Source organism: Mustela putorius, unplaced genomic scaffold (assembly GCF_011764305.1).
Source record: "Mustela putorius furo isolate JIRA1106 unplaced genomic scaffold, ASM1176430v1.1 tig00003834_pilon_pilon_pilon, whole genome shotgun sequence".
Classification (NCBI taxonomy): domain Eukaryota; kingdom Metazoa; phylum Chordata; class Mammalia; order Carnivora; family Mustelidae; genus Mustela; species Mustela putorius.
The window spans coordinates 40,747,678-40,774,512 of record NW_025421987.1 but is presented as its reverse complement, the minus strand read 5'-3'; the positions used below and the strand labels follow the sequence as shown (position 1 = coordinate 40,774,512).

Here is a 26,835-nt window from a genome sequence, read left to right as displayed (position 1 = left end):
AACCAACCCTGCTAAGTCAGTTCCGTTAATAGTGTGACTTCTTGTTCTGCATTTACATGGACTCTCCACTTGCTTTTGCTTTGTCGAGTTTCTTTTAGAGTCCACGTTTTCTTGTTCTCGAGATTTCTAACCATTAGGAACACAAGAAAGAGACTTCATTCTCAACGGGCAGTGCAGGTTCATTTCTGGCTCAGCTTACCTGACAATGCACAGTATGTCAGTCACCCCATTCATCCACTCAGAAACACAACTACCCTCGTACTTTCTATGTGAAGCAGGCATGAAAAAGGTTTGCTAAGTTTAGGGTACCTGTGGAGTATTCAGGGAGCACAGGACAGAGACAGCTTAGCTAGCCCAGAGCAATCAGGGAAGGCTTCCAGGTGAAAGGGACGTTTAAAAGGCAGAAAGGAGAAAAGAGAGGAGCAAACATTCCAGTCTATACCAAAGTCTAGAATTCAGAGAGAGCTGAATTAATTTAATTAAGCCTAATTAACTTTCAAAATCTGAAAAAACACACTCTTTCTCAAATAGTTTCTTACTTATCCTATTTTGCATCTGGCCTGTTTTAAAAAGAAAAGAAATGTGATAAAACAGTGGGGGTTAAAAGTAAGGGAATCTGGGGTGCGTGGGTGGCTCAGTCAGTTCAGTGGCTGCCTTTGGCTCAGGTCATGATCCCAGGGTCCTAGGATCGAGGCCCGTATCCGGCTCCCTACTCAGTGGAAAGCCTGCTTCTCCCTTTTCCTCTGCCTGCCCCTCTGCCTACTTGTGCTCTCTCTGTATACATCTCTCTGTCAAATAAATTAATAAAATCTTAAAAAAAAAAAAAAAGTAAGGGAATTTACATTCCCACCTCTCTGTTACTCTCTTAGGACAAGAAAGCATCTGCTGGCTTCATTGTACAGACATGTAGTGATACTGCATACTGGGTGTAGGTAGCACTATCTTGGGTGAATTTTCTGGAAAAAAAATGCTGAGAGCCTATTTTCTGGACGAACACCCAGAGAAAACTTTCAGTCGCTCATCAGGGAGGTTGGATGATAAATTTTAATTTTAGTTGTGGGAATGGTCGGGTTGCAAGGACCCGTCAGTATTTTCAAGGAGCTGCTCCAGAAGCTGGTGGCGATGCTGTAGTTGGAGTCAGTGACACGGCGGGAGTATGAATCCCTGAGGCTTCCTGGCATGCTGAGTAACAAAGTCACTTGGGAAAGGTCCAAAGCAGAACCGCCTTTACCAAGTTCTGGGCTGTGGGGGTTAGTGCCAGAGACATAGATGCAAGGGTAACACAGAGCACACCACCATTTGTAATCCCGTATCTTCTAATTTCCAAGAGCCTTAAAAGCTGTAGGAAATCTCACAAATTCGTTATCTCTGCATTCAAATTCTGGAGGCCTGTCATCTTGTTTTATGGTAGCTGAACATTTTTTTTTTTTTTAATTTTGAAACATACAAAATGAAAACACACCTTACATGGATTAAAGACAGTCTTGAATTCCTTAGAATTTAAATCTAAAATGTATTCTAAAACAGATCTGCAATTCACAATTCAGGGCTGGGAAATGAAAAGAGAGGAAGAAAACCAGAAAGAAGGAAAATCTCTAGAGACTTACCCAGACCTGTGCTTTTAATCCTTTTTTAGCAAGTCAAATAAAGGGAGGCACAAAAGGCTTTAAAATATACATAAAATGTATGTTTTTAAACACGGAAAATATAATCTACTTTGTACCAACAACTAAGTAGATTTGGGACTGGGAAGTAGTTCTTTATTAAATGAGAAGAGTGGTCTTTAATTCCACAAGGGCAAAAGGCCAGAATTGTACCTACAGATGCAAAGGTCACATTCTAGATACACGTCTTTCTCTCAAAAGACAGAAACTGCATGTCTGACCCTATTATCTTACTGACTGGGACGCCTGTGTGGCTCCATGGGCATTTGCCTTTAGCTCAGGTCACGATCCCAGTGTCCTGGGACAGAGCAGGGCTTCCTGCTCGGCGGGGAGCCTGCTTCTCTCCCTGCCACTCCCCCTGCTTGTACTCTCTCTGTGTCAAATAAATAAATAAATCCTTAAACAAAAAAAACAAAAAACAAAAAACACAACTTACGGACAGCTGATTTAAATAAATTTACTTCTGGAGTTTTTCTAATTTTTTTTTTTTAAGTTTTTCTAATCTTGTATGTATTTTAAGGTGGAGTGGCCCAGGGAAACCCCTTTATTAAAGTTAGACCCTTGGGCATTCTCTAACATTTTGATTCATTAATTATTAAAAATTAAATTTCTCAGGCTAAATAAGAAACACGTAGGATTTGAGAAAGCTGACTTTCTGTAAGAGACTTACTGGAGCCCTCTCTTTATGGTGGGAGTGCTCGGCAAATCTACACTTTCTGGAGCAACTCACATCACCACTGAGCAGATCCCACAGTCGTTAAAGACACATCACACACCCCCTCTTACTCGACAGTGCAATTATATCAAGCCTGTAGTCTGAGGACCTCATAAGCCCATATAATACATTTTTTATTGCGTTGTCAGTTCCTGTTGTTAAGACTATGTTCCTTGGCCTTACCTATCTTAGCTTCTGTTTGGTTTTGCTCTATGACACCAGCCAACTGAAAAAGCGAGGAAAAAAAGTTTCAGCCTCCTTGTAAGGATGTCAGCCCAAAGCCAAATATTATTTTCTTTTCCCCAGAGTTAGAGTGTTTTTAAAATACATTGTTTTGTTTTTATAAATACTTTTCTATTCATTATGGAAGAATTTGAAAAGATGTGAAACTATAGAGAAGAAAATAAAGATCGTATATAATCTCTCTCCTCAGAGATAACATAAACAAATGTTTCATCTGGAGGTTTGAGCTTAAAATACTTGAGTTAAAACACCTAAGCCTTTATGTTTTTTTTGTCCTTTCTGAGGATGGGTGTGTTTCTGTGACTTGCCCAAGCTTACAGCTCAGGCAGGTCCAGGAGCAGCCCTCTGGCCCCAGATCAGGGCTGTCTCCACAGTGACAGACACACTCGCAGCTCTCCCCAATCCCAGTCAAACCAGACTCTTCCTATCAGAGGTTTCCCTTGTGTCCCTTCCAGGATTTCCAGTGAGAGGTCCTCCTTTCAGATGTGGGAGTGCCTCTCTCTAAATTGGTGTGTTAATATTTCCCCCTTCATAAGTTGGTCTCTTTTGAATGAAATGAGCATTAAAAACATTTTTTTTCCTGATGCCTTTTACTGTAGAAGACTTGGTTTCTAGGGGATTGGTCCATAAATTCATGAGAATAAACAGTGAGTCTCAAATATTTTTTAAAAGACTTTATTTATTTATCTGAGAGAGAGCACAAGCAGGAGAAGGGGCAGAGGGCAAAGCAGACTTCGCTCTGAGCAGGGAGCCCAATGTGGAACTTGATCCCTGGACGGGTCATTCCTGGGATCAGGAGCTGAAGGGAAAGCAGACGCATAACCGACTGAGCCACCCAAGTGTCCCTGTGAGTTTCAAATATTTTATTCACATTACACAATAAGAAATTATGTCAGAATTAATTTTGGTTTGGGCTTATTCTCTCATTCAACAAGAAGTTATCACCACATTCCCAGAGTGACAAATATTTGACTAAATCATTCATGGCTCCAGCTCATTCCTAAAAAGCATCAAACATGTGAAGTTCATTTTAGGTCAACTGTTAAGAGGGAAAAAAGCCCCTAGAAGTATTTGGAAGTGTAAGATTCCTTTCATGACCTAAAGTTAGCTAAAGGAAGCCAACATCCTTTCTCAAATATTGATGACACACTAAGACTTCTTGGTTTCCCCCAGCCAGTTTGAAATAATTCTCTGAGTAGTTAAGATAATAGTCCACCTATGAACTAACTAAGAAAATAAAAATCAGGGCACCTGACTGGCTCTGTCCACAAAGTATGTGACTCTTGATCTCAGGGTCCTGAGCTCAAGACCCATGCAGGGCATAGAGCTTACTTTTAAAAAACAAACGAACAGCAACAATAAAAAAATAAATACTAAAACTAAAACTAAACAAAGCAGGAATAGCCTTAAGGTTAAGGTTTAGACCTATTTCTCTGCTTTGGCTTTTCCCCTGTGAACTACACCCAGAATGGTTACTGATTCTCAGAGAACATTTTTCCAGAGGTATTCGGAATTAGGGTTCATACAACATGAATATGGTAAGTGGAGAAAATAAAAAACTCTAACAACCTAAACAGAAGTCACAGCCATATCTTTTTCTATGTCAAAAAACAATAATAATAATGCTTGTAAGTAGACGTTGCTGTTGCCTAAAGCCTCTGAATGGAGAAACCTGCGAGAAAGAAATTAATAACTTTCTAAGCTTGAAAGAGGCTTTGAAAATTGAATTAATAAATGCCCTGCTTTTAAACCACTATAATAATAAGGGTTTTGTTTTTAAAAACTGTGACAAAAATAAATAAATAAAGTCAGAGCACATAAAACATAAATTCCCATTAAAGAACCTTATAAATGTTATGTTTCAGGTCTTCATCATCAGTGAAGGAGGAAGAGGCAACACGTCGAATCTTCCTCATTTCCTTTATTAAGTTTCTTAAGGATTTTTACCCCGTACCTCTCTCACTTGTTCCAGGCAACTAGAGGGTAAAAACTCCCATTGAATTTGGACCTTCCCTCTCTTCTGTACATACAGTCCTACTAGATCTCCCAGAAGCGGGGGAGTGGGGGAGAAACAGTGCAATTAATCATCTTAAGTCCTCAAACTAACATGTCATTTTCAAAACCTAAGGCACATCCGATGACCAGACTTATACAAAGAGTTGTGCCATATGCAATGGAAGGCAGAGTATTCCCTTGTTCAGATGGCAGTGGCAGATTAGAACGTGGTTCATTCATGTTCATGTAAACATGGAACAAGAAAAACCACACAAATGATATAAACCCCAAAGTTCTGTACATCCTCCCCAGGGCTGGGAGTAAATACTTAGAAGCAGGGACTTTAAGATAAGACGCGAAAAGTCAAGAGTCAGAGTACTGAGAATCAATGCTTCTTTTTATGGACTTGTTGGACCCTCATCTCCTCTACCACATAGAACTCAAACAAGGCAAAATGACAAAATTGTTCAGAAATATAGACTTGAACATTCCCTCGGACAATAAAAGATTTTCCAAACTGTAAACCCTATAGAGTTTCCAGGGACACATCTCTCTCACTTTCATATCACTCACTTCAGTTTTTGAGCAGAGAGAGAGAGAGAGAGAGAGAATGAATCACACCACATCATGGAAGATGAGAGGTAAGAAGTCTTCTGGTCTCTGAACAATAAAACAAGCTTGGGTTTCTATTTCTAAGGTTTTAGTTTTAATTAGTTGAGAGGATATTCTCTTTTTTATTCCTTTTTTTTTTTAATGTTTTCTTTTTTTTTTAGAGAGGGAGAGATGGGGTATAGGGCAGAGGGAGAGGGAGAGACTCTTAAGCATGTCCTACACCCAGTGCAGAACCCAATTTAGGATTCAATCTCACAACCCTGAGATCATGACCTGAGCTGAAATCAAGAGTCAAACACTTAACCAACTGAGACACCCAGGCAACCCCTCTGCAGAGCATATTCTTAAGTGAAGCTCAACCACCCAGAAAATTTTCTACCTGACCAAACTTGGGGACTGATGAAAGGACTTCTTCAACCCATTTGACTCTCCAAATGTTTGATTTCCCAGCAAAAATTTTGCCTTTCCACTAGGGCATGAGCTTCCAAAAGAAGAATAGAATCTTCCTCTACCTAGAATCCTAGCTAGGATAGATGTTGAGATACTAAATGATTCCATCAGCCTTTTTTGTTCATTCCTTCATCCACTCATCTGTGCATGGGCATTCATTTCACAAATCTGTGGGACACCTACTCTGTGCTAGAGAAATAGTGAGCTGAGACTACACTAGTGAAGATGGAAGACATGCTCTGTGCCAACTGAGAGGCTGAATGCTGCAGGTTTGCCTGACATGGCTGGATATATAGAATCTGAAAGTTAAAAGTCAAAGACAGATTAGCATAAATGTGTCATAACACTTGCCCTTTCTGGTATTAAATTCTCTCCCCCATTGCCTCTTTGTACTCCGTCAGGAGAAACCAAAGTCTAAGCATATGGCAATAATGCTTCTAGAGAATTCGAGAACTTTCTCTGTACTAAACTCCCCCAAAGTTTTATTCACTGCTATGGTAGATTTATTTTTATTCTTTGGACCCATACTGCCATGCTTACTTGTTAAATGTATTTGCTTAAGCATATGTTTTTTATACTTTTATACCTAAGACGTATAAAAATAATAGGTTTCAAGTGTATTCTAATGAGTGTTTCCAGGAGATCCCTATAGAAATCATATCCTTGGCAAGTCAGTTTTACTCCAGAATTTGGTATCACCTTAGCACTACAAAAGGGAGAATAATTCTCAGTTTTTTAAGGACAACAATTTTTTTTTTTTCTTTTCTGTCAGAATAGGAAAGACTCCTTTTGGAAATGTAACATTTCTTGCTGGCTGGGACTGGAAAAAAAAAGTTTTTATTTTCCCCACTATTGCCACCTGGTGGACAAAGGCAATTCCTTTAGACAGCACATAGAAACATGTCTCTGTATTACCACAAGATGGCAGCACACAACCAAGTTTTCAAAATGCCAGCCAGGCTCAAAACATTCAGGGTTTTGCTTCTCCAAACAGAATGGTCTATTCCAACAGAAGAGGAGGAATAAAAAATAATAGTACAAAATAAGCACTCTGTTTTGTTTCCCTAAAGATAAATGAAATTCCAAGTCTAACGATCACTAATCAGTGTTTCAATCAAAGAGAATGAAATCTTGCCATTTTCAACGACATGGATGAACTAGAGCGTATTATGCTAAGTGTAGTCAGTCAGAGAAGGACGACGATCATGATTTCACTCATATGTGGACATTAAGAAACAAAATTGATGAACATAGGAGAAGGGAAGGAAAAATAAAGTAAGATAAAAACAGAGAGGGAGCAAACCGTAAGAGAATCTTAATTGTAGAGAACAGAGAGTTGGTAGAGGAGAGGGGCGTGGGGGATGGGCTAGATAGGTGATGGGCATTAAAGCACACACCAGTTAGGATGAGCACTGGGTGTGGTGCGTTGGTGATGAATCCATGGTTCTGCTCCTGAAACCCCAGGGCTGCACTGTATGTTAACTAACCTGAAAAAAAAAAAAAAAAAAAACATTAGTATTTCCCAAACCGGTTTATTTATTGCAATAGGGAGGGCACCTAAAATCTGACTCGTAACCTCGTTTGCTTTTAAAGGTATGCATATTTTTTTTTTTTAAGATTTTACTTATTTATCGGGGGTGGGGGGAGCGAGCACAGGCAGACAGAGTGGCAGGCAGAGGCAGAGGGAGAAGCAGGCTCCCAGGAGCCCGATGTGGGACCCTATCCCAGGACGCTGGGATCATGATCTGAGCCGAAGGCAGCTGCTTAACCAACTGAGCCACCCAGGCGTCCCGGTATGCATATTTTTTTATCTGGTTCTTGTGCTATTTTTTTCATAGAATATAATATTTGGGCAATGTTTTAAAATCCTTCTTTTAATGAACTTTTTTTAATTCATTAGTAGGGGAGTTTCTATTCTCTAAGAGAAATATTTAGACATGTAGACTCTTAATCCAAGCCTGCATCACTGACTGGTTAACCCAGGCTTATTGCTGGTTTTCCCCTTTACCTGGTCAGTCGGCTTCCCTATCATTTGGGTGTGCTAGCATCTCTTAATGTTTCATTCATCCTTAGTGCTACAGTAGATTTTTTTTTTCATTATTATTATTCTTTGGATCGCACTTCCATAGCTTATGTGTTAAGATATATTTTTTTTCTTTTCCACCAAACTTTCACTGAAAGTCCTCTGTAGAGGGGATTTTAACCCAAATCTGATGATAATGACTCGTGCATTGAGCACTTACTGTGTATCTAGCAGCATTCGAAGTACTGATGTAATGATAATTAGTTTATCTAACCAGTACCACAAATTTATCAGGAGTGTGTTGATTACATGTATTTCACAGATAATGAAGCTGAGGCAAAGAGAAGTTAAGTGGTATTTTCTAGCTTAAGCAGGTCCTCCTGCCTGCACAGGTTCCTGAACACTTGCTTGGAATTATTCCCATGAGACCTGTGGATCAGGGATGGAGCAAGGCAAACCAAGTATTCTTGACATGAAGATGGTCCCATTAGGGATCTAAGCCTTTTCGGGTGAAAAAGCAATCATTCCATGACCTGGTAGCCTCCTTACAAATTCCAAAGAACGATAAATTGAAAGGCTTGACCAAAGAAAGAAGGTCAGTTGCCTTTTGCACAAGAGTAGAGTCAAACTGTCCCCAGCTGATACTGAATCATTGAAATATCCCATTGAGAACCCTGGAGTTATACAGGCTATAGTTACCTAGCCTTGCTTTAATAAAAACACCAGAGGGGCATTGTAGGATAGTGGACAGGGTTCTAGTTGGAGAAGTGAGAGCCCTAAATTTCAGTCTCAGCTTTACTCTGTGTGACCCTGGGTAACTGATCATGCTAAGCTAAGTACATTCTCTACAGTGCCTTTTCAACAATTTTTAAGGCAACATATTTATTTCAAAGAAAAGTAGTCAGAGTCGGTATCATGAAAGTGGCTGTGTGTTTAATATACAATTGAAACATCAGTAGTCACATGATCAGCATAGTCAATAGGTAGAGTTGTTTGATAAACAAAACAGTGTTTTATATCCTGATGGAATCTGGCTTCACTTCTGGGGTAAGAATGACATTGGTTTCTGGCTTCTGCTAGGAGAGAAGCAGAATTATCACTGCATCCTTCTGTATGGGCTTCCACACAGAAGACTTCAGTACTTGTGCAAAGAACAGACTAACTCTTCAAAGACAGACGGACAGGTGCCGGTGGCTTTGAGCATCTTCAGAAGTGCCTCTAGAGGACCACCAGCAAGCATCGTACAAAAGAGCATTCACACTGGGATCCCCCCATCCCACACTGGACTAGTTTAGGCAGACTGTCCTGACTTGTACCTACAGCTCGCTGTTAGAAGCAGCCTGGCTGCTGAATTGTCACCAAACATTTTCAAACGTCAGACTCTAGGAGAATTGTGCCCTCTTATAGCCATCATAAGAATAGCAGAAAATGGCACGCTATTGGAGGGCTTCTTCTTGTGACCTCCTTTGGAGAGACAAATGGAAAATCTGTGAAGGAAATAGACTGCACCGAACCTCAGAAATTTTGCAGACCTGATTCTGAAGGTCTGAGCCCTTCGTGCTGCATCAGATTATAAGTAAGCTACGCAGGCTCTCTGTTGTTTTAACCGTCTCAGGCTCTGTTAGGAGGATGCGTGGCCTGTATTTATTTTTCTCATATTTCAGAGATTCTAAATCTTCTCTGTCCCATTGTGCATTCAGAGTGCCTTTGTGCATTGGCTGTACTACAAGGCAGAACAGGAGTAGAGACAGCACTTGCTTCCTTGGAACTCATAGTCCAGTAGCGAAGACAAACATTAATCAAAACCTCAGACAAAGGAACTTAAAATTAAAACTGAGATGAGTGTCATGAAAGAGAGCAGAGCTTATAATAAAGGGACTTCATTTTACTAAGGAGACTGAGAAAGTCTTCCCTGACTTTCTGAAGGAGGAGTGGGGTTACTAGTAATGATAACATTGGGCCATCGGCCCTACAACAACCACAAAAAACATGATCCCAAGGAGAATGAAGGAAATTTTGTGGGCTGGGATGCAGAGATGATACACACTGATGAGGCTGGAGAGATGAGGTAATAGGATCTGGGTCCTTATCCTGGAAGACACAAGAAAGCATTGGACAAGTTTCAGTCTGGAAAATGAGGTAACCAGATATCCAATTCAAAAAGCTCTCTTTAGCTACAGAGTTCAGTACTCTGAAAATTTTACTTTACTTCCTGAGTAAAAGTGTGTTACTAGGGGGTGCGAAGTCATGTCCTGATCACGGAAAAGGCAATCCATATCCCACAGCCATGGTTTGGGTTCCTATATCTAACTAACCATCCACTTAGTCCTGAAAGTCAAAGTGGTATCCTATGGAAAGTTTCCACATTTACTTCTAAAGATATAACAGTATTGTTGTTTAGTTGATAAAGTCACTCAAAAGGGAATTCAGGTATTTGACCAGTATGAGTTCTTCCAACCCTGAGATTTATACATTTAACAAGTATTTACTGAACACATACTGCATGTCAGACTCTAATCCAGGCACAAGAATACAATGGTTGAGCAGACAGACACCTTTGCTGCCCTCATGGAACATATATATTAATGGAGGAGATAAACTTTAACCAAGCAAATAAGTAAATTCATAAAATGATACATGTAGTGATAAATGCTAAGACTATTAATAAATCAGGGTAAAGGAATAGAAAGTGACCTGGGGGGTGTGCCTGGGGTGGCTCAGTGGGTTAAGCCTCTGCCTTCAGCTCAGGTCATGATCTCAGGGTCCTGGGACCGAGCCCCACATCGGGCTCTCTGCTCAGCAGGGAGCCTGCTTCCTCCTCTCTCCCTCTCTGCCTACTTGTGATCTCTGTCTCTCAAATAAATAAATAAAATCTTTAAAAAAAAAGAAAGAAAAAGTGATGCTACCACTTTGATAAGGTGATGAGAGAAGTCCTTCCTAGGTTGGTATCCTTGCAGTAGAAATCTAAATGAAGGGACTGTGCGGGCCATGCAGAGATCTGGGGGAGAAACATTGCAAGCACATAAAGCAACAGGTGCACCACTTATAAAGCTGGAAAGGATTTAATGTATTAGGAGAAAAGCAAGGTCACCTGGCTTGAGTGGAGTAAACCAGGAGCAAAAATGGCAGGAGAGGGTTGGAGGCCAGACACATTCCATCATTTCATTAAATTGCAGTCAAGTGTACTTCTACATGGCATTCTCGGTGTCCTTGTACTTGTCTATACACATAACATATAAGATCAAGTGTTTGTAGTTGGAAATTATTTTTGCCACCTCCAACTGCACAACATTTGTTCCAACAAAACAATCTCTCTCCGTGTGCCTTTCTTTCATTCTCTACCAGTACTTGTTCCTATTAGAATGTTCTTTCCACCTTTTGTCCTATTCTCCTTTCAGTGGAGAGTACCAGATTACTTTTGTGCGTATTCTCAATTGATAAAAAAAATTTTATCTGTTTTTTCTTTTGCTAAATGTTTCTTTTTTAGAAATTGGCACCACCGTGCACTTCAAGCAAAAAGGTATGGTTCTTATTTCTGATTACCTACTGTATGTTAAAATTAAGATTTCTTAGCCATATATTAGAGTCTTATACACTTGAGTTTATTTCATCTCAATAATTTGTGGTAATAATTTCCACAACATATGTGCCACTATGTTTTCCGGGCTGTGAACTTTCTCAGTCACAAAAAGCCCTGATCCAACCCATGACTCTATATCATTTTTGACAGCTATTCATTTTTAAATCTCCGGAACTGAACAAGTTATTCCCCCCTCCCACTTTCCATATCCCAAGGGGCCATGGTTAATTCTTGCGGAGCTGCACTTTTGACAGTGTTTGCTGCCCAGTGACCAGGCTCTCATCAGAGACAGAAAGCCTACTTGATGTTCTTAGTTGGCTATTAAAGTAGATATATTGCTAAAAGGAGTAAGAGTAGCATCTCCTAAAATGAAACACTTGAACAGTTAATATTCTCCCTGTCTCAGTGTTCTCCCAGGTCTTCCTATAACCTCCCCTTTTTATGGTACACCCAGCCGCTGGGGTCTCCCAGAAATAGCACCACATGCCTCCATCAGCCTTGTGTGACCCAGTAATCACCCACATCTCCTTACAAAGACAATGCAATCAGGTGAAAGCTTCATGAACTGGAACCTTTGCTGCAAACAATTACCAATTCTGAAGTGCCCTCTTTACAAGTCCAGCAGAAATCCTTAACAGTGTCTGTCCCCAGACTAAAGCTACAGAGGAACCTTCATGGCCAGACAGCAGCCTCCTTAAGTCCTCATGGCCACTCACTTGGATTGGTCTCATATGAAGATGTTTTCTTCTGTTGGCCTCAAAGGGGATGAGACAACCAAGGTCATTCTCAATTGTGAAAACTTTTCTTGTGGGACTTACACCCTACCAGTGACCAGCAGCCACAGAAATTTGGACACTTTGTTGCTTACTCCCTGGAAAGGGTCAGCGCCTTGTTTATGGCCCACTCTAGGAAGTCTTCACAGAGGGTTGCAGAGATGAAGCCATCAGAAATACATACATTGAACCAAGATCATTTGGGGCAAGAAGGTATAAACTCATGTCTCTTTCATCCCTCCTTTCCCCAATGCCATGAGTATCAATTACATGTGAATTTTAAGTGGCTAGTATTAGTGGAACATATGATACCTTAGGGTTTTGGAGAAATAGGGCATAGGGTTTTATTTCAAAGACCACCAAGATAAATTCCTAGTGTCACCCAAAGGAATTCTATGTATTGGCCTAAAATTTCAAAATTTTGTATGCCAAAATATTTAATGTTGCTTTGATGGGGAAGATGTGATGGACTTTACCGTGAGAATAATTAGGCTTATCCAAGACTTACTTTATACAGAGGAGAGATAATACATAAAGAATTATGTAGGAGTTGGTTTGTGAACATTGGGGAGGTTATGTGTTAGGGTGAGTGCTATGAAGTATGTAAGCCTGACGATTCACAGACCTGTACCCCTGGGGACTTAATACATTATATGTTAATTTTAAAATAAATAAATAAATAAATAATGGAGGGGGAGTGCAATTCAGCCTTGCCAATAAAAAAAAAAAAAGCATTATGTAGGAGGAGCCCAAATTTAACTCTAGACACATTGCTTAAATTAAATATCAATATATTCCCTCGTCTGTGCTCCAGCCTGGAGAATATAGGCTTTAATCCCCAATTCCTTCTTGCCAGAGGAAGCTGTACTAGCTGAACACAGAGAGCAGGTGGCGCCAAAGTCAACCTTATCAGACTTCCCTTTAAACATGGCTTCCCAGGACGGGGAAGCACTTCAGCCGGCACATCTAGGTATTCTAAGAGAGATTTTAGGAGATTGTTTTTCTTCTTTGCTTAGCAATTATTTTGTATTTGATTTTTTGTTTTATTTTCACTCACTCTGTCAGCCCTTAATAATTGTAAGAAGAATTCAAACTTAAACTCATCGGTCTTTCTTCTTCTCTTGTGTGGCTCAACTAACTACAAAAATAAAATTATTATTGGCCTTGATTCCTTACAGGCTGAAAGGAATGCCTGACGATTGCTGAAGCCGTGACAAATGTTGTGTTGTTGTTGTTGTTGTTGTTGTTGTTGTTTAAGAAAGATTATTATGAAAAAATCTAGTCAAAAATCCAGGTAAAAAGCCCTAAGTACTCAGGAGAAGCAACAGAAGTGCATTGGCTAGATTTGAATGAGTCACAAAGTGTCTCCAAGTGCATGCTCTCTAAAGCAGGTGTTGGAAAATCACCTTACACTTTCTTTGAGATTTTACTGAAAGACAACCAATTCGAGCATCCTGCATCGAATTTGTGTAGAGACTTGCTGAAAATTCTCATATCCCGCAATTTCAGGATGCTTTATCAAACCTTGTCCTTAATCACAGATTCCCTTGTAAAAGCATTGTGGTAGCAAAGTGCAGTCCAGCATTCCCCTTGATACAGAACCTCACTTATCATCCTGTCCTGAGGTTGAGAACCTTGACCTGGTGTGTTGACTCAAAATTCTCAATCTTGCTACAGCTGAATTTTTGCCCCTTCGGGTCAAACTTTAAATGCCTTGACCCAATTCACAAAGGCATTGCCTCTGATTCAGAAGTATTTCATGTCTTTCTATAATCCAGCCTTCTGTAGTTAATAGCAGTGATGATGATACTACCATTTATTGAATGTTTACTAGATACCACACATGTAAGTGTGCACACACACACATAAACACATATAGAATATGGCTAAATATGATATGATTTTTGTCTGTTGTATGAATTGTGGTTCTATTTGCCTATCTATTCTTAAGGCTAATTTATGTTTACAGACTCTTGCTTTCATTATATCTGTCAGTATATAAAAGCACTTGCTGAGCCTGGCCATCTGGTGTGGGAAATAAGATTTATCATTTGCATTTCCACAAATAAGCAGAAATTTCATAACTATGAGCTAAAACGTAATTAATGATTTTGCTGATTATTCTTCCCTGAAATAGCCATTAACTGAAGTAGTCTCCTATGCAGTCATATATATCTATAATTGCATACACACTTGTGATGATTCTCCAACTATCATTCATTTATCCTTGCATTTTTTCAAGCTATTTATTTACTCTCAAAACCAATTATGAAAAGAGCAAGTCATATAAGCACATCAAATAGCTATATGAGAGCACTTAATAAATAATAATTGATAGAAGTGAAGATACTCTTAACAGATCTATGAGATGCATTTCAAATATATAATAATAGTTCTACTAAGGATAAAATTAAGATTATTAGCACAGTACTGGGATTCCCTGTACATATCATAGACCAGCATGTGAAAGTAACAGTTAATTCTCAATTATGTCTATTAAAAGACCAATAATATGTGTGTATGGTATGTCAATGCATATATCATATATATGAGTATGCATACATATATCTACTTCTCTTTGTATCTGCAAATATATGTGTGCACATACATTAGCAAAAATGTTAAATGTGAACATGTGTATGTATATATACACACACATATATATATGGTATTTTTCAATGACGGAATTTCTGCTTTCTCAAATATTTATTGCCCTTCACATAAAAGACTAGGTTTTTTAGACTTTTAGACTTCCCCAGGTACCACTCAACTCCAAGATGTCTGAGAGATAATCTAACCTATCCCAGCACTAAAAAATGAGATTAAGGATATAGGCAAAATTAGACTCTTTGTAAAACCCTTCTATTTCACACTATCCCTAGGACAAAACAAAAATCATTTTTGCTTGGTCCTGTGTGTGTGTAGTCTTTTTTCTGTTTTGGAAGCTGTCCTGACCCACTAATCTAAATGAGTGCCATGTAAAGCATTTAGAGGAATTAAAATGATAGGGAAATGTATTACCATCTGGCCAGAAGCCCTGGGGAGTTGCCACTGATGGAACTTAAATGCCCCAAAGGCCAAAAAGAATGGTGGTGAAGGGTGTGGAGGGTGGGCTACGAAAGGCGTGGAGCTGAGACTTTGAACACCTGTATACTATTGCTTGGTCACCAGTTCCCATAGGTGCTTTACGCAGGATACATGATCTTCTTGAACCTAAATTCTTCACAAAAAGCATGAACCCGAAGGCAGCAGAAGTTTCCTTTATTAATACAATCCTGTAGCCATTCAGAAGCTTAAAGAATTGGCCGATTGGATATTCGAATTGTTTACTCTATATCTCCGTAGCTTTCCAGATAATAAAGCTCATTTTTTACCATAACTATACTGTTCAAAGTTTGTATATATTCATATTTTTAGAGCAAGTAATATTTTTAATATTCTCAAGGAGACATTCTAGTAAAACATATTCTATTGAAAATTGTTTTCAAAGGTAATGGATGCCTCCACGTTGTGTTTTGTTTGTTATGGCTCTTGTTTTAAAAACACCCCAAATTCATTTGCTGAACATGTGTAACTTGTTACACATTAACTCCTTCACTGTGTAACTTCACTGTGTAGTGGTGACAGGCAAAGACTGGAACCAGCTGCCTGGGTCAAAACCCCAGCTCCTCTGTGCACTAGCTGTGTAAGTGTGTGCAATGCCTCTTACTAGCTCAGTGTAAAAAAGGGTTCATTATAATACCTGTCTCATAGCATGTCTTACATGCGTAAATCATATGCTTACATGCGTAAATTATCTGTAACAGTACCTTATAGTAAGTGCTGTGTAAGTATTGGTTTTATTTAGTTATTGTTGCCATTATTTACATAAAACACAGATTAGGAGGACATTCTTGAATTCAGCATTTTCCCTGTTATTTGACCTTTGATTTGATATGTTTGTAGACACTTTTGGAAACATTCGCCTGTCAGAGGACCATCGTAGGTTTAATCACTCATGCACGTGTACACACACACACACACTAGCAGATTAATTCACACATTGATCTGCATATATGTGCAAAACTGCGAAGTGACCCTTAATTAGTCACATTTATTTCTTTTTTGAGCATCATTGTCTAAGCGTTCAGTTTTAAATCTAAAAATCTTTGTTGTGAAAAACACAAACATTTTCTTCTTGTAATAGATCTATATGAACAGAAGTTTACAGAAGGAGAAAATAGAGCAAACAAAGCAGAGGAGACAAGCTCTTGGGGCCTACATTTTCTGCCCCAATTATCTCCTTTCTGTCAACACACAAGTGCCTTCTCCGCTTTCCTCCCCATTCGAGTCTCCCCCTTAGATCCACACCCACACACCCCAAATCGTGTCTGCTTTGGGAAAACTGAGGTGGCGGTGGGAAACACAGAGGCTGCCACTCCAGGGTGAATTCTGGGCAGGTTTAAGTCTGAGTTCTGCTTCTGGTTTGGACCTGCCCCTTAAACTCTCTAGGTTTGGTTGTCTTTGTTGTTGGTCCTGCTGCCTTGGCTTTTGATCCTTAAAGGGTCACATGAAGAGTTTGGATCAGATGATCCCCTGCTGTCTCTTAAGACTCTACAAGGAGTGGGCTTATTTTCCTACCTCACGGCTACGGTGCATTCAGCCATGGTGTTCCTTGGAAACAATTCCCCTTCCCATTAACAAATAAATAATTACCACTTCCCCCTGAGGAATGAGAGGTTCAGATTGGTCCCATGTTTTATTGATGGAGATACTGGAATGAATCAGCTGGAAGAGCCCATGTCTTGGGGCTGAAGGACCCTCACCGATGTTTGGCACCTTAACGGGGGCCGGCGTCACAGTGCCATTCAGAGCAGAGAGTGCGAAAGGAGGTTGGGTGAAGAGGACCCTGGTGCACCAGCAGGTGACACATGAGTGATAGCTTTCCCCAGCAAGAGCATTTCCTATTCAGAAGTGTTCAACCACTGATACCCCCTGAGATACTTACCACTCAAGGAGAAGGATTTAGGAAAGATGGGGAGCCCTTCTTGGGCTGTACATAGCGCACTGACCTCAAGGTGCTGGTACGTGGCACATTCTCACCTCCAATCCTGTGAGCTGTCACCTGTGACGTAGAGGGAGTCTGGATGTAATTATTCTCTTTTCTGTCTCTTTTGCCTTGCAGGGCCTGGGTCGGTGAGAGGAATAAACGGATCCATCAGTCTGGCCGTACCACTGTGGCTGCTGGCAGCGTCTCTGCTCTGCCTTCTCAGCAAATGTTAATAGAATAAAAATTTAAAAATAATTTAAAAAAACACACAAAAATGCGTCACACAGGATACAGAGAGAGAGAGAGAGAGCAAGATGGGGGGAGACTGTTTATTTTACAACTTTGTGTGTTTTTAAATGAAGGGGGAAATAAGAAAACAAAGAAGAAAATACACTTAAAACCATTTTAAAGTCCATCAATAAAAACTAAACTATATAAGTCAGGGTGGGAAAAGTTCTGCAAGGATACATGTATAGCGAAGCAAATGTATACTATATAAAGACTACATCATGCTAAGAACACCCGGATGTTGTAAAAATAAGACCAGTGAAGAAGTATCAGATGGATATTAACCCCCCACACACACTTTATCCTTCCTTCATTCTTTTTCATCTGTGGGGAAAGAAAAAAATAAGGTCTTGCCTTTGGTGTTTATATTTCCATCAACTTTTTATTTTGTTCATTTCATTTGAGCTGACTCATAGCCATGTCAGACTATCAGTGGAATTCACGCTGGAATCCCGTGTTGAGCCTTTTACCTGGCTTTCCTGCCTCCACTATCTTTCCAACTGTTAAGACCATCTCTTGCCCTTCCAGTGTGTTCTATCTCCCCCACATCCAACTCAGAGACTCCCTTTCACCCGTCTTCCCCCCTGGCTGCTGCTTCTCTTCACCCCCTACTACACCCTCCAGCACTAGTCATGCCGCAAATGCTAGGAAGTACCATTTTAATTTTCTCCACTGTGCGCGCGTGCTCAAGTCTCTCGCTCTCACGTGGGTGCACATGTGTGTGAGCGTGTGTGTGTCTCTCTCTAAAGCATGCCAAGGGAATGGTCCATGTGTACATAGACTCATTGTGCTGTAGATACTGTCCCGCATTGTAACTGTGAGATGCGGCTGTGACAAGTTGCTGGGGGACATGGTGGGGAAGGAGGCATGGAGCAGGGCTCCTCACCCTCCCTCATGGCTGTCACATGACATTAGTGTGTATCAACACCAAGCTGTGCCCCTTCTAAGGGCAGAACCTCATATTCCTCCTAGTCCAATCATCAGAACCCAGTCAAGAGTCACTCAGAATATCACTGTAAATGAAAGTGCCTACTATTGATGGGGTGAGCAAACAGTAGAAAGAATCAGTGACGTCAACGAGGTGACCTAGGAGAGATTTCTGATTTCACTCTTGTTTCCTGAGTCTGAGGAATTCATGTATTTCCTGGCTTTTTGCAGGCTCGCTGCAGGAGTGAGTAGCATGTGTTGAGTAAATCCCAAGAACCAGGAAGGTCTCCAAGTGTTAACTCCTCATGAAAGGATGATGAGCCACATGGAGATCCAAAGCAGCCCTGTAATGCCCCTTCCCTGATCTTCAAATAACACTGCATTTGGCCCATGGATTCCCTTGAGCAGAGATTGTTTCCTATTTCAGATTAAACCTAGGGAGAGTGAGCAAGGCAGGAAAAATAGGCAGATGCACAGGTCCCTACTCATCTTGTAGAGATGTTGGCAGAGCTCTAGACAAAGCATTGACCATAACAAGAGGAATTCAACAAGGAATTCAACAAGGAATTCATTCCTCGTGCTCCTTTGCAGATATTTGTCCTGGTGTTATAAGCTAATACTTTATTTGGTGGCCTGCACGATCTCTTTTTTGCTCCACTGGTAATGTTTGCAGCACCATTGTTGTAGTGGTCCGTCATTATCCTAGGCCAGGCCGCTGGAGTATATTCCACCTTCCCTGCTCACTTTTGGCTTCTGATTCCTGAAAAAGATACTGTGGGGGATACGATGTCTAAGTTTACATTGACAAGAGTCATCTGAAATGGGAGCTAGTTTCTTCATCAAAAGAACTGGGAAACTTGTAATAATTTAGGTAGAAGTTGTATGCATACCACAAAGCTTGGTATTGCTGCAACACCAGGATTTTCTTAGGAAAGGTCTTGCAGAGAGAGCTGGCTCTCTGTCTGTAGATATCTTTGTCAGGAAAAATAACCATTGCTTTCACTTAAACTATAGGAGGTATTGGAAGTGGTTTGTTTTCTGAAAAGACAGAGGATTATTATTGAGGTCATAATTAAATGTATTTCAGAAGAGCCAAATATGGTACCTCCTCTAGTTTCGGAACCTGAAAAATAGTTGTCACCGAATATAAAACAGGAAACTTCCTAACTGCAAATAGAAAAAGGAAGGAAGAGAGAAAGGAAGAGAGGAAGCGAGGGAAAAAGAGGAAAAGAGGGAAGGAAGGAAGGATGGAAGGAAGGACCTGAAATTTCTGATTGGATTTATTAATTGAAGGCTCTTTGCAATGAACCTTGTCTTTGAAGGTAATGATCTCTTTGATAAGCAACATTTTAAATCTGTTCTAGGGGATTCTATTGTTCATTTTGGAAAGCTTATCACCAGCCTTCTTTTATGATTTTGCAGCTTAAACATGAAACAGAAGGGCAAATTGGGCTTGGGGATGGATAAGAGTATTTGTGGCAGATCCTCGCATAGTACAGAAATTCTTATCCCAGAAAATAGCTTCTAACATATAGGGAAGGTGAGCCATATTCCTATCCAGCATCAGTGTATTGACAATCGGGGTTTCGCTAACATTTTGGTCTTAGTACAGGAATAAAAGTTTATCATCATGGATGATAAGTGTTCCCCACATATTGAAGAGCCAGTCACATCCTTAGGTGGAAGCTTTAGAGGAATGCATGTGAAATTAAAGATATATAAGAAAAGAAAAGTAGCAGGAGTTAATTTGGTTTAGTATCAGTTTCAGGAACAGATCCTTGTGGCATGTGACATATCTTAATCATACACCTACATTTCGTATTGTCTCCACCCTATCATAACGACAAGGTCTTGATTTTATGGAAGGAGATTCTCCACTGAAAGGAATGTCTGCCTTGTCAGCACCATTTGTTCTCTGAGTTTTAATATACTGGACCATATATTAAACATAATTAAACATACATTGAATATTGTGGTGTTTGCATATATCTCTGACAGGATCTGGGGATTTTAAAAAAACTGTCCTGGCTCCTGTTTCAGAGCAAACATTGGCCCCAGAAATCTCCTAGGTTTGAGAACATCTCTAAGCAATGTGAAGAATGGAGGAGAACATAATTTGGAGAAAGGTCAGGAAAAAGGTAGCAGCCAGAGGACTGACACCAAGAAATTGAGTCTGAACATGGGACTTCTTGGAATTTAGTTCATCGTATTGCTCTAAATCCCTTCAAGAATCTTTTCCATTGGTAATCAAAACTTGAAACCCTGCATTGAAAAGAACCAACTGGTTGGAAATAATACCCTGAGAGGAGTGAAATTCATCAGTTATTCTGAATGGCTAACATATTTAATGTCCTCTGTATGTAAAAGCGAAACTCCACCATTCATAAAACTAAATCCTTAGAACCGACCTTCAGTTAATGAAAACAGAAATGACTTGACCAAGGGCACTTCCTGAAGAATGAGAACTATCCTAGGTTTTACAACTGCAGAATTACATCTTCTGTGCAATTGTTCATCAGAAGGTGCTGCCTTGTTGGAGGAACAGCCTTACTTGTTTTGAGACATAAAATCCCTCTGCCCTAAAACAACTAAGGCTTAGGGGGAAATTGTATCTTCTGTTGGGGAAGAATTGTCCTATTGACCTTTGCCTTCTCTTCCAAGTCAGACAGACTTCTCCCTTGCCATGGGCATTTTTTTTACGACATATTCAGTCAACTGGGGCTATTCATAGAGACCTTGTAAAAGTACTCGTGATTTTCATGTTCTTGGAGAGAGAAACACAAATCTGTTTCTCCTCCAAAAATGGACTTACCTCCTTTGCACACAAAAACTAAACTCCTCAGCATGAAATTATTTCTGAGTTATTACCTACCGAGTTGTTAGCTTCTTAATTACTCCAGAGTCACAGTTTCCATCCCCAGGTTGGTTGTGGTTTGACTGTTTCTATTGGCTTGTCTCCCGGAATCTCTCCTTTTGTTTTTTGAATTATTTGTGGAAAAATAATATATATGTGTATGTATTTTTTTTAATCTTATCTTTACAGATGCTATATTTACAATATTGTATGTATTATAAGACAAATCTAGAATAATGGTTTAAACTTAAAAGGAAGAAAAGTACTGGATTTGGTTAAAAAAAAAGAGCTATGCTTCATTTGGAAAGATACGGAGCCCCGTTTTTTCTATTTCGTAATTACTTGTTTAAGAGGAATTTTTTGTGGACCAAGTTCCATGGGATTAACCATGGCCTTATTTTTCTCTCCATCTTCATAAGTTTTTAGCCTGAATTTATTCTTGGTTACCAGTAACTATCATTTTTTTTAAAAGAATATAAGTGCAGTGCTATATCTAACCTATAAAAACTATTAACATTTTGGAGACAAATGTTAAAAGTACCACAAAAATGATGAGATAGGACCCTAAATTAAGAAACTCAAATTCAGTTCAGGAAGCCTTCTTCTTTTTTACGTACTTAAAATATTTCTCTTCCAAAGACTACATTTGCCCCAGTGATGTAAATTTTCCATCATGGTTGGCATAATATCTGTAAACATCTCACTAAATGCAAAATGGAGTTTACATTTATGTGCATACTAGTGGAAGAGAAGTAAACTATTCTCATTTGCATGTAGCTATGTTGTCAAAGGCGGCCAACTGAAATTCAAGAGAGAATTTGTTTTCACCCAGCAATGTACATCACTTTCCTCTTGGCAAGGAAGCTGGTGTTAACGTTAGGTTTAGGTTTAACATTTACACCAGCGCAAATGTTTATGGATATTATGGAAAACTTATTTTAAAATCTTGATTTCCTTTCAGTGCATTTACATACTGTGTGCTGATTAATAAATTAGGCACCAATCATGTGTAAATCAATGTAAATCACTAGTTTATGTACATAATATAAACTATGTAAACTTCATTTTTCATGCAGTGCCCCGGTTCAGCTAAATCTATGAATCTTAACGAAAAAAAAGTCAAATACAAATAAATAAAAACTAAAACATTTTATAGGTCAGAATGGGAAGAAGTATTACTAATGCCCCGAACAAGAAGGTTGCCTCAACAAGAGGAAGCAGACCCACAGGAACTATTAAAGCTTGACATCCTGCTCAAGTCACAGGGACATACATGGGTCCTTAGTTCCTGAGTGACCTAAGTGGATTTTCTCCCAACTGTTGCCACAGTTGTCTCATCTGACCCCAAAGCAAGGGAAATGAGGAAGGCATTTCAAGGGCTCATGTGTCTGTTAGCATCAACTCCCAGTGTCTTCTTGTTACTTCTTACCCACCATCTAGGATGGCTTATTTAAATAGATCCAAGGAAGTCGCCTATAGCCCGGTGAGCAAAATATTACTCAGTTTTTATTTTCCATCAGACAAAGACATTGGGAAAGCTTCTTTGTCATCTTGATTCGAAGAAATTATAGGATGTAAGAAATACGTTATATCCTTGAGAAATATCTTGCCAAGTTACCCTAGGAAATGGATACTTTTACTTAAGCTGATAGACCTATATTTCTACATATCTATCCTGAATATTGCAAATGAGGACAAAATTACTTTAATTGGGAGTATCTCTGTCAGGCACGTTCTCTTGGAGTCTTTTTGAAGGGTCTGATGTGTTTAAGAGAGTGACATATATGTATTTTCTATAATCTGAACAGCCACAAAGAGCTATCAAAGAGATGACTTTGGAAATCACAGGGACTTCCTATATGGACGTTACAGAAATAAATTTAGGTCAGATTAACACTTCACTTAAAGTCCTCCCGTCCACCCAAGATAAATGGCAACTTTAAGGTAAAGCAGAAAGTCAAGAAATTGGATTCTGGCTAGGGTCTGGCCACAAATAAGCTATGTGATCTAAAGCAAACCATCCTGAGACCTGATTTTCTCATCCTGAAAGTAAGGAATTTGGATCACTTCTCTAGGACCTCTGTCATCTCTAAACTCTGGTTCTGAATAAGAATTCCATGCTCATGTAGCCTGTGGCCAGCTGCTTGTCACCCTCCAGTTGGCCTCGATACCACCTTCGTTTCTTGGAACCATCATCCCATCATCTCCATTTCAGAAGCCAAAACTTTTAGAATACAGGGTCCCTGGACTGGTTCTAAAATTCTCTTCTGACCAAAACTTCTTAGCAATGTAGAGAAGGGACACATTCAGATGACACGGAAGGCTTTGAAATAGTTGGCGTTGTTTCCTTACAATAAAAAATCTAACTTGTTGAACTGTATTCTAATAACCTTTCATAGGAAGGAAAGTAGCCAGATTGAGTATAATGCATGTGGTGCATATGAAAGGAAACATCAGGGGTGTTTTTTGTTTTTGTTTTTGTTTTCCTCCTCCTGGGCCAAGTGCCTCATTTTAGTCAACCTGTGTCCTTGAAAACTCTGCCTGTGATGATGGGACCAGACACGTGGGACCAGGCAATTTCAAAAGGCTGTTCTGTGAGAAATAGGCAAGACAATACATTTTATTTTGTAAGGAACATCTCATGGCATGAGTTTCCCTAAACTTCACTGACTGTTGTGAAGGCTGTGAAGTCAAAAGAGTGAACAGAGAGAACAATTTCCATTTTCAAAAAGTACGGGTCAATATTATTTAAAGAAGACAGGTTAAAAAGAGGACAAAAACACATTTCAGGAGGTGACAGAGTCAGATACAGTAAGAGTTGTTGTGAAGGCCAAGATCAAACATCAAGTTCAGTTCTCTGAGAAGAAGTTACGCAGAAATGATGCTTCTCAGGCAGTTAATGAAGAATTATTCTCTTGTGCTTTGTTCTGAATGGACAGAGCACAGGCCCACTTTTTTGAACCCATCAAAGTGTAGCCCCACACTATTCCTGGAGCTTTTCATTCACTGCCTCAGAGAACAGAATCTGAGTTTCGTCATGTATGGAAGATCAGGGATTATCCATAACTTCCTAGCATTAGTATCACTTGATGTAGATAAGGATGTGGGATCCACTTAGAGCGCTTACAGAGCTCTCTTTTAGTGGGAGAATGACCTGCCCATAGGACAAGTCCCCATTTTCATGGATAGTTCAGAGGTGTCTCTGAGTAGTGCTCCTGGATCTACTCCTATAGCTACATTACATTGTCCTCTGCACAAGCCTTCTCTATGTAAAGCCAGGCACAGAGTAAAAATCTGCTTCTTGCAAATGGAGAAAATACATGGAACTACTAGCTTCATGGCATGTGGCCGTAATTCTAAGCTATCTGTGGCCTTTTTCGGACCCATTTCCCTAAGTCTTCGCTCTTCACCAGAGAATGTAAATGGTTCATTCCATTGATTATGGCCACATCCTGCTCCCTAAGTATTCGCTGGGATTGGGGGAAGGTTAAAGGGGAAAAGATGCAGGGGGAGAAAAGTATGGGACAAAACCTCTGTCTTCTTTCCCCCCACCCTGCCTCACCTCTGCCTTCTCACTGCTCTACTGAAGGGTGTATAAATCCTGCTCTTGGTTAGAATTCTCCTTATTAACAGTGTTATATACATATAAATATATATATATATATAAATATATTCCTTTTTTTTTTCAGCCCTGTAGACATAAACAGAACTTTTCCTTGATGATACAAACACATGGCCATTTTTTATTTGGGTTTTTTGTTGTTCAAAGTTTATTTTTGTTTATTGGATGGATTTTTTTTTTCCCTGGATACTAGCTCTGTGATGGAAAATAAAAAGCGCAATGTGTGTTTAAAAAAAAATTAAAATTAAAAGAAGCTTTTTTCTTTTCTTTTAAAATGTATTTAAATTCTGTTTCTCTCTTCTGTTACTTTACGCGTATGAATGCTCTGCTCTTCTGTGAACTTAAAACAAAATGAAATAAACGTGAAAAGGAGATGTGTCTTCATTGACCTGAGTCAGTGATCTTGTGGTTGACTGTACTGCCTCTTAGAGGTTTTCATGAATAAGACAGGAAACGAAGCCAATGATGAAAATAATGTGAGGAAGGGATGGACAAAGTACCAAAGAATCACTTGAAGGTTCTATCCATATCTCTCCTATTACAGAAATAATGTTGTATTTACAATCATTGTCTTCATCTAAGCAAAGAGGTTCTCTGCAAGTTTTTCTTTTTCTCCCTTAAGTAATCAAAAGAAAGAGCATTAATTACTATTGGGAAGCTACAGATAAAGCATTAAGAAGTTCCAGATTGCTAGATTTGAGTGAAACATTAGGACATGATCCCAAAAAAACATTAGGGGGTATACTCTTTCTTTAAAGTCTCCATAGTAGGAGTATCTTTAACAATTAATATTTTTCTTTGTTTTGTTTTTTTTAAAGAGAGAGTGAGCATGATGGAGGGATGGTCGGAGGGAGAAGCAGACTCCCCGCTGAGTAGAGAGCGGACTTGGGACTCAGTCCTGGGATTCCAGGATTATGACCTGAACTAAAGGCAGTGGCCCAACAAACTGAGCCACCCAGGTGCCCTTTAAGGATTAGTTTTAATGAGATCCTACCTGATAGCAATAGAAGGAATGAAATTACTTTCTAAAGCCACCTATTTTTTTTTTCTACTTAAAAGTGTAGTTAATTCATTATGCATCAGAGTGATTGGAAGGGTCTGAAGCTTGACTCTTTAGTAGCCAAATTAGATCAGGAAAAAAACAAGAGAACTTGTCCCAAATCAGAGTGGGTGATAGGGGTAGAGGCTGAGGAAGTAAGCATTTGTGATCAGCTTCAATAACTGGCAAAAGGTTTCAGACAGAAGCAAAACCCCATGGTCCCCTCTGTTTAAAGAGACTGTTTAAGGGCCCAATCTCCCCAAATTTGAATTTTACATAAAATTCTGAAAAGTGCCTTTTTAAAATAAGCTTGCCAAACTCAAAGTTAAAGACACAGTTCCCAAACAAAATATCCCTCACATCAGAAATCAGGGTGCCCAAAGTTCCTGAATTTGTGGCTTGTGTCTGAGTCACCTTGAAGTTTTGCCTTCTGAGTGCCTCAGAAGAAATTCCTTGTTGTATACCCCCTTTCTACTCCCTTTATATCCATATATTTAAAAGCATGTTCAAAGCAGCAGCTGAGAGCTGGGAAGAAGGTGAGTCTGTGAATCTAACCTCTTAAGGAAAGACCCAAGTCTTTTCACCTTTGTGATCCTTTCAGACCTAGTATGGTGAATGGCTAATAATTTAGCCAACATTTGTCAGAATAGAATAGAGTTGTGTTCATAGCAACTAACAAATGTACTTCATGTGGAATTCTTTTCTACCAATAACTGTAACGTCACCACAGTGGAAGACTTCTAAATTCAAGTCTATGGAACAAAAGGCAGATTCCTCCCTCACACTCACACAAAACTGTTATACAAACATGCAACACTCTGCTGCCTGGGAGCCCAAGACTGGAGACTTAATGGTCTTTGGTGTGAAGAAGAAAAGGCCCTTTCTCCTCTCTCCCTGCCAAGTTCATTCTCTTCTACTCCCTAGACTCACCCATTGGGGTGACAGGGAAAAACTGTACTCTAAGATGGCTGACCAAACCAGCAAGGGAATTCCAGTCCCTGTCTCAAAGCCCTTCCGGGTT

At 39.6% G+C, this 26,835-nt stretch overlaps 1 protein-coding gene across 3 annotated transcripts in view; it reads left to right on the top strand.

Annotated features, from left to right (window-relative positions):
- The window catches only part of LOC101685818 (limbic system associated membrane protein), a 663,791-nt gene extending 638,632 nt beyond the window's left edge, over positions 1–25,159 (top strand). For 2 of the 3 annotated variants that reach the window (XM_004761393.3, XM_004761394.3), the window contains one exon: positions 17,220–25,159. In XM_004761393.3, coding sequence (XP_004761450.1) covers positions 17,220–17,317 — 98 coding nt within the window. In that variant the 3' untranslated portion in view covers positions 17,318–25,159. Of the gene's footprint in view, positions 1–11,189; positions 11,223–17,219 lie in introns of all 3 variants that reach the window. The other variant, XM_004761392.3, reaches the window with a different exon arrangement.
- The last annotated feature ends 1,676 nt before the right edge of the window (positions 25,160–26,835 follow it).